At 52.5% G+C, this 8,265-nt stretch overlaps 2 protein-coding genes across 2 annotated transcripts in view; one reads left to right on the plus strand and one right to left on the minus strand.

Moving 5' to 3' along the window:
• The window catches only part of CAPZB (capping protein (actin filament) muscle Z-line, beta), a 43,916-nt gene extending 41,053 nt beyond the window's left edge, over positions 1–2,863 (plus strand). Inside the window, exon 8 of the mRNA XM_010013683.1 lies at positions 2,607–2,863. Within this exon, the coding sequence (XP_010011985.1) occupies positions 2,607–2,694 (88 nt within the window). The 3' untranslated portion in view covers positions 2,695–2,863. The remainder of the gene's footprint in view (positions 1–2,606) is intronic.
• Positions 2,864–6,928: 4,065 nt separating this feature from the next.
• The window catches only part of PQLC2 (PQ loop repeat containing 2), a 3,916-nt gene continuing 2,579 nt past the window's right edge, over positions 6,929–8,265 (minus strand). Inside the window, exons 4-7 of the mRNA XM_010013685.1 lie at positions 8,084–8,235; positions 7,834–7,926; positions 7,295–7,480; positions 6,929–7,027 (exon numbers count right to left, since the gene is read on the minus strand). Coding sequence (XP_010011987.1) covers positions 6,929–7,027; positions 7,295–7,480; positions 7,834–7,926; positions 8,084–8,235 — 530 coding nt within the window. The remainder of the gene's footprint in view (positions 7,028–7,294; positions 7,481–7,833; positions 7,927–8,083; positions 8,236–8,265) is intronic.

Genomic DNA, 8,265 nt, shown 5'->3' on the forward strand with positions numbered 1-8,265 from the left:
TTGTCAACCCCTGCCCATTTCTGGTCAGGAAATCCCAAGCTGGTGGTTGTGCTCATAGAGGAAAGTGATGTCAAATGGTTTGGTTTTAAACTGCAGCTACACCTCCAAGCACAGTGTGGTAATGGAGAATTAACCCTCCGTGTGCTGCTCTTCTCTCACGTCCTGAAATGTGGGAGAAGGTGGAATAATGGTGCTGATTAAATATGTGCTGGCTCTGCAGCAGCATGGGCAGGGGAGATGAGAGAGCAGCTGGGCTGGGGTTTTCCTCCAAGCCCAGCTTTCATAACAGGCCTCTGTTTTCATTTGTGGTGTGCAGGGGGTTCGCCAGGAAGCATTTATTAACATGAAATATGAAATAGAGTCCTTTTCCTTGTGAATGTTGCCAGAAGCTTTGTAATTGAGTCTCTTTCCTGTGTCTCCCCCTTGCTCAGTTTGAGTCATGGCACTCTGTGCAGCGGTGGGATGATCAGCTCAGCACTGGTAACACACACAGCATCTGCCTCTTCCTCTTGCCTTTTCCCTCTTCCTTCTAACCTTTGTATTTCCACTCCTTCCTCCCGAGTGTGCTCTGGTGGTTTCCAGAATAGCAGCTCTGTGTTACTGAGTTCTTCTGACTGTTCTTTTCCCTGTTTACCTCCCTCGTTTCTGAACTGCTCTCTGTAGATCTATTGATGCTATCCCCGACAACCAAAAGTATAAGCAGTTGCAGAGGGAGCTTTCTCAAGTGTTGACCCAGCGCCAGATCTACATCCAGCCTGATAACTAAAGCACTCCAGGTACCCCCTGCCTGTGCGGTGACAACCAGCACTAAACCAGGACTCACCAGCCAAGACCTGTGCATGATAACCCAGACCAGAACTAACCCCTAACTCCCGCAGACTGGGCAACGACGTCTGAGCCGTGCTTCACCCAAGGGTTGTTTCCTAATACAGCCAACTAAATGCTGTGATTTTTGATGTTAGATGTTGCTCCACTTGGAGTGACGTTTGGAATGTCACGCTCTGGGATGTGGCAGGATTTACCACTTGGCACTCTTAGCTTGGGAGCAAGGAAGGAGCATGTGGTCACGTCCCCAAAGTGGCGTTAGCTTGGAGTGATTCGATCCAGAAGCCCCGGGACTCTGTCCCTTGTTACAGTGAAGAAACTCCTGGTAATCTGAACATCCTCCCTGTAGGAAGGAGCAAAATCTTGGAATTCTCACAGTTTTGGGGGGAAAAAAACCCAAAAACTGAGTGTTACTCCCCATGACTCCCGAGTAAACGTGAGCTCACGCCACGAGCACATCCCTGTTTGCCTGGTGCATCTTGAATCCCTTGGAGCTTGGAATTCCATCCTGGTCAAGCTCTACTGAAGCATTTTGAGTCTCTGCTTCATGCTCTGCACAGCCTCTGAAGGGCTTTGTTCCTGTGCTCACATTTGCTCTGGAGCTCTGAATGTCCAGCAGTGACTAACTCTGAGCCAGTTTAACCTTCCACTCCATAACGAGTTGCAGATGTCTTAAACACGTTAAGCTGATGAAGGGAAAAATGCTCTATTTGTTGATAATGGCCAAGAACCACTTCTTCAGCCTGTGACAAATGCAAATAGCAAATGTATATATTCTTATTAAAGCAGTGGAAGTCTCCAGAGACAAGAGAATGGAAATAGTGTTAAAAACTGTTAGGAAAACAACTGCCACAAAGAGCAGTCTTGTTTACAGGAGCAGCATCCAGGGAAATAAGGTAGTTTTGAGTCCTGGAAAGGGTGTGAAATTGGGTTTGTGTGGGGAGAAATCCTACCAAACTCTGACCACTTCTGTGGGAGCAGCTCCTGAAAGGTGTCCAGTATTATTAGTCTGTCAATGATCATACTGAAGAGGGCTTTTGAAAAGTGGGAATTTCTTCCTGTCCCATTGCAAACAGAGGTTCCTCCGCAACTCTTCCAGGGCAATGAGCCAAGATGACTCCTAAAAGATGTCATTTTTCTTCCACAACCAAACTTGTAGCAAAAGGGAACCCCTGCAACAGTCTTGCTGACAGATTCTGTGTTCTCCTTCAGCTGATTTGATTCCCCAGTGCCTGTAGGTAAGGTACAAACTGGAAAAGCCAATTTGGGAACAGGAATCCGGCTGCTTTTCCCCCTTCCTGGTGAAGCCACCGGAGGGAGGTTTTGCTGCGGCTGCTGGACCCTGGGTGAACAGTCTGCAAAGGGCTCAGGAGCTGCCCCAGCCCTTCTCCTCTTCCTGGGGAGAGGCTGGATTTTCTCTGCCTTCCCATCACGGTCCTTTGGAGAGCAGGAGCGCTAACACCCTTCGCTGGTGGGACATGGGCTTTCCAAGCTCTAACATAAACCAAACCTGGGAATCTCCCTCCAGCAGCTGGAGGCTGAGCGGAACCGCTGGGGCAGCACGTGTCTCTTGGTGCCATCCTTGCTGGAGTGAAGTTTGCTTTGATATTCTCCCTGGAGTGTTCACTTTGCCTTCTGCTTTCTGTGTTAAACCAGGCGAGCTGAGCTCGGTGTCTGCTGGGCCAGGGTTGAGGTGCTTCTCCTTCCTCCTGCCCCACGTGCCAGGAGCCCCTCGAACCACCTCCTCTCGCCTCTGACTCACGTCTCCTTCTTCCCCGCAGGTCTGTGCAGACTTTTGCAGACAAATCAAAACAAGAAGCTCTTAAAAACGACCTGGTGGAGGCTTTGAAGAGAAAGCAGCAGAGTTAAAGTCCTCTCCATGCTAACAAGACATGCCATGCACTCGTTAGATTCCTTTCTTAGAGAACTCATCCCTCCCCTTTGCCCTTTTCTGTTCCGTCACGTCACGATTTGCATTCAGTACTACCCATGCAACGCCATCTCCTCCCCATGAATAAAGCTGTACAAACTTTTTCAGTCTCTGAGGCCTACTTTGCACCACATCTTACTCGTGAGACTTTAGGCTATGTCTGTAGAAGTCCATGTATTTTTTTTCCCCCTTCTCCTCTTCCACCCCCCTCCCCATCTATACGCATAACCACGGATCATTGTTTGTCTTCTCCTTCCCCCTCCTCCTGCCTTTTGTTACATTGGTGTAAAAAATGTAAAACAAGAATTTATTAAATACTGTGGTGTGTGAAAGAAGAAGAACTGGAAAAAAGAAAAAAAGACTAATAAATCTATTCCACGTATGTCTGGGGCTGGGCACAGGGAATGGCTGGTGGGAGGGAGGGGAGAGAGGGTGTTCCTCGGGCTTGTACTATACTGAGTAAACCAGTTGCAAGGAGATGTTGATGAGGAGACCTGCTGAAAGTTCTGCTCTTCCAGAGCCTGGTTCCGAGGCGCTTTTCTGTCAATTTTTATGGAATGCAAAAAGGGTTTTCTTTTTGGTTTGATTTTGGGTTTGGTTTTTTTCTTTTTTGTAAAGCTTAAATTGAATCTACATCTGAGACTTGAGCCTCCATACAAAAAAAAACAGAAAAAAAGAGAAAAAAAAGACTAAAATGACAATAAAAAACCTCCCAGGAAGCAGTGTGTGTGCCAGTGGTGTCCTTCTTATTTCTCTTCCCTTCCTTACAGGGTTACTTGGGGGTTGTGCTGGCAACGCTCTCTTCTGCAGCACCTGAAGCCATCGCTGGGGCTGAGGTAGGTGGATGTTGCTTGAAAACAATGGCAGAAGTCAGTAATCCAACAGCCTCTGCCTTATCTGGCCACGGAAAGTGGGAAAGTGGCTTTTTCCCCCCTTTTTTTGCACTTTTTTGCTCATCTCCAGCTGAGCTGAAGCTTGTTTGTTACAGAGAGGGTGGGATGTCCCGCTCCTCGCACACGGAGTGTGGTGTAGCTGCGTCGCCCATGGGCCTGATGCCCATTTGGGATGCTGGCACTGGGATGTCAGCATCCCGTGGCTGGGATTGGCACTTCCACCATCCAGCAAACATGGGACGGGTGGATTTAGAGGAGGATTAGTCCAGCTTTGCTGGGTCTGTTCGCAATGGCTGGGGGGGATCGCGTGTGCCAGAGCATCCCAGCTAACTTGGCAGCTTGAGGTGGGTGGTTCCAGCCACTGGTGCTCACCCAGAAGCTCCTCAGGTGGGTCCTTGTGTCCTTTGTGAGCCTCGTGTAGAGCCCCCTCCTTAAGCACTTGGTGGGCCCCTGCCCAGCTCCTATCTGCTGTGGTTACAAGTGGTCCTGGTGAACCCGAGGAAGCAGATACCCACCGGGGTGGAGCAGTGGAATTAGCCTCTGGGTGAACCAGATCCAGACGTGGCGTTGCTGCTGATTAACATGCTCTAATGTTGCTTTCCAGTGTGACCCGTTCCACATCCCCACATCTGCAGGTCATTACGGAGTGTTCTCTCAGGAGCCTCTGGTCTGGAGCACAGCTCGCACAGGTCAGGCTGCTCCAAGCCCTGTCCAGCCTGGCGCTGCCAGGGATGGGGCATTATCCCTCTTCTCCAAGCCCATAAGCTGCTGGTTTGTGCACTGACCCCCGGCTCTGGCAGCAGTTCACCACTGTGGGACCAGCTCTTCCTGCTTTGTCCCTTCTCTGGTGTAACACTTCCCTCTGCAGAACCTTCAGTTCCAGCTCTCCGGGGAACCTCAGCCAGAGGCTCTTTGTGACCCCAGTTTCCACTCACCACTACCCCGATGGCTGCATTGGCTCCCCTCCCGCACGCACCCCCCACCCGCCCCCCCCAGCCACTCACCTCGTGCCATCTTCCCCAGCCTGAGGGAAAGAAACAGTAAATCAGCTTTGTCCTTAACCTGTGCTTTGGATACACCTCTGGGAACAAACTGCGGGGTTTAGATACATACACATTTACCTCTTAGGTTGGAACTTCTTTGTCCAGCATTGGGAGAGGCCTCAGTGAATCAGTGCAGGGCTGTTACTTAGTGTTGTGAGTGGCAGAGATGTGGCCTCTTCGTTTCAGCCGGGCCCTCCCTGGCATTTCAGGGCTGGCTGAGGCTAAAATCCCTCCTTAGATAAAGCCAAGCCCCAGGGTCTTTGTGATGAGCAGGAATTGAGGTCTAAAGAAGCTGTGCTCTCTACCTTGCTTGGAAGCTGCTCCCGGTTTGGGTTAGTGCTGGGTGCAGGCTGTTCTGCTGCAATTCCTAGGGAGGGACAGCAGAGGAAATGTTGCTGGCTCAGGGATGGGGAGGAGCTGAGCAGCTTCAGTGAGCCTGGAGGGGGAGAATCAGGAACTAATGCTGTGAAAAACCCACCCACTTTGTTGAAGGGGCTCAAAGAGGCTGAAAAATACTTTTTCTTTCCAAACCCAAATGGGGCAGCTCCAACGATGGGCACAGTTTGTGTCTGCATTAACTTGCTGGCGCAGTTTGACATTGCACACTTGGCCCAGGCTGTGCTGTGGGGTCCCAGAGCTGTGGCTCAGCTGCCTCCGTGCGAGGGTGAAGCAGGGAGGAAGCGACTGCCCCGGGAAGGACGAGTGTCACGGGACTGGCTGGGGCACTGGAAGCGGATGATGACAGAGCTAAAGCTGAACGGGGACAGGGAAGTGCTGGGTAGTGGGGAAGTGGAGAAAAGGGGAGCAAAATTAGAGGTAATGGTGACCGCAGGGAGGGGAAAGTTCTTGGTTTGCAAAGGACAAGTTCACAGAATCATGGAATGGTTTGTGCTGAAGGGACCTTAAAGCTTTTCCAGCCCCACCCCCACCACGGGCAGGGACACCTTCCACTAGAGCAGGTTGCTCCAAGCCCCTGTGTCCAACCTGGCCTTGAACACTGCCAGGGATGGGGCAGCCACAGCTTCTCTGGGCACCCTGTGCCAGTGCCTCAGCACCCTCACAGGGAAGAGCTTCTGCCCAAGAGCTCATCTCAGTCTCCCCTCTGGCAGGTTAAAGCCATTCCCCTTGGCCTGTCCCTACAGGCCCCTGTAAAAGAAGTTGTGATAGTTTTTCTTGAAGGGGCTACCAGCGTTGGCTGGTTCTCCTCTTGCTTGCCCAGTGAGATGGAGCTGCTCCTCCCCAGCAGACAGAGCTCAGCACATGGGGACACAGCTTTTCCCAAGCTGCTCCTTCCTTCTGCAGTTAAGAAGCCACCGTGCTGGTGAGCAGGGCCCTGGGAGGGGGACAAATCCATCAGCAAGAGAGTAAGAACCGAAAAGCAGAGGCAGCATCAGCCTTGGTAACCACCTCCACAGCTCCCACAGAGCAATGGAGCAACTTCCCCAAGAAGCCCACACAACTAAACCGACAACTCGGAGCAATGGGGACTATGAGACACAGTGAGAGAGAGGCAGGAGCTGCGAGATGAGCTGGCCAAGGAAAACCAGAGGAGACTCATGGGCAAGGACTTGTTTTATAGATTGAGCCGTGCTAATTACAACAGGTTTGTGTGGAGTGGAACACTTTGGTTATGCTGCTCCCTCTGAACTGGGTCCAGCCACAGAGGCATCTTCTAGAAAGAGTCAGTGGTGGAGACACGAGGCCCACAGAGGTAACTGGTGCTCATGGTTGTGGTGGGTCGCTCATCTCCCTCCCCTCCCCACAGCCCATCAAGCTCTTGTCATGTTTGATGGCACTGAGGGAGCTCCAGATCACCCCAGAGAGGCAACAGATGAAGAGAAGTGACTGGGCTCAGCTGTAAGAGCTACAAAGAGCAACCTTTTGAGGTACCCGCAGCCCATCAAGCTCTTGTCATGTCTGATGGCACTGAGGGAGCTCCAGATCACCCGAGAGGCAACAGATGAAGAGAAGTGACTGGGCTCAGCTGTAAGAGCTACAAAGAGCAACCTTTTGAGGTATTAAGTTATTCCCTGTTCATCCCAATAGCATCACTGGTATCAGAGGCACGAGGTCCCTCAGCAGTACCCTCTGCCACCCTGTGCTTTAGCAGCACAACATGTCAGGCTCAAGTCCTCTTCTCCCAAGAGCTGCCAGGGTGGAGGAGCTGGTTTGCCCAGCGTTGAGGTCAGCTTTTGTGTCTGCATCCTCCTCTTGTCCCCGCGGGGCAGGTCCCTCTGTCAGCTCTCCAGGCTGTCCCCGGGCTCACCCAGAAGAGCACCCCTCTCTTCACGGGTACCAGGTTTTCCTCTCCGATAGGCAAGGAACTGGAAGGAGATCTGAAGGGAAGTTCAGGCTCTTCCCACAAGCAAGGGTGGATCTACGGATGCGTTGGGTCTCATCACCTGAACAAAGGCTGCTTGTGCCAGGAGATGTGCACACAAGGGACTGAAGCATTCAGCTGTTGCACCACCACAATTACTCACTGGCATATGGGTGAGCGAGCACAGCTCACAGCAACCACAGAGGGACACCAACCCTCCCGCTGCTGCCTGCCCCAGGAGGGGACAGGATCCAGGAGGGAAGCACTGGCAGGGAAAGGATACGACCACGTCGAGGGAAAGGACGCCCAGGCTGCCCACCAGCCAGGGGAGGTGGTGCAGGACGTAGTCACCTTCACTTTGCCCTGGCTCAGGGTTCTTCAGGAGGACACTGAGGCCGTAGAGCGAGTTCCCCAGCATCACCAGGGCAAAGAGGGAGTAGGAGATCCCGATGGTGGATTTCCTCTTGTACTGGAAGAAGAGAGGCCAGAGAGACAAGTGTGGGTGCAGCTCTCTGAAATCTCACGTGGAAGTGGTATTAATCACCCTCCTCCCCAAAAAAGAGAAGAAAAAAAAGGCGGTGACTCAATGCTAAGAGCCTTTGAGTTCCCCCTTTGCTTATAAATTAAGACAAAATGAAAGCCCCACCCTGAAAATATTATTATGTTAAAGGGAAGGGAGAAAAATGAATCAGGTTTTGGAGCAGAAATACAGAAAAATAGTCCCTTATGAAGTGATCAGAGGTGGGACCTGTGAGCAGAGAGGAGAAAGGTGATCCCACCACCATCTCCATCCGAAACCTCAGGGCCTGTCCTAGCACTTACATTCGTGTAGATCTGGGGCACCCGGGAGCACAGGTACAGCAGGGAGGAGACGGAGCCGATGGCGAAGCCGATGATCTCGCTGCTGGTGAAAGGCTGCAGGGCACAGGGGGCACTGAGCAGCCCCGTGGTCCGAGCTGTGCCCACCACGGCCAACCCCTGCCCCTCAGCTCCCACCCAGCACCAAGCGGGGTGCCCAGGTCCAGCAGGATGCGCCCACCCCACCAGACGCTTTGTCTTCTCCCCCCCTCACCCAGCTCACCTCTGGCACCTGAGTGGAGAGCAGGGACCTTCCTCTGAACACCACCGGCTCCCGCGCCACGGCAGCACCTCTGCCCAGGAGGGGGGCTGCCGACAGCGTCCCCAGGGAAAGGAAGATGAAGGCTGCGTTGATCTGGGCAGCGACTGCAGGGGATGGAGCAGAGGCTGGGGAGG

Source organism: Nestor notabilis, unplaced genomic scaffold (assembly GCF_000696875.1).
Source record: "Nestor notabilis isolate BGI_N333 unplaced genomic scaffold, ASM69687v1 scaffold2404, whole genome shotgun sequence".
Classification (NCBI taxonomy): Eukaryota; Metazoa; Chordata; class Aves; order Psittaciformes; family Psittacidae; genus Nestor; species Nestor notabilis.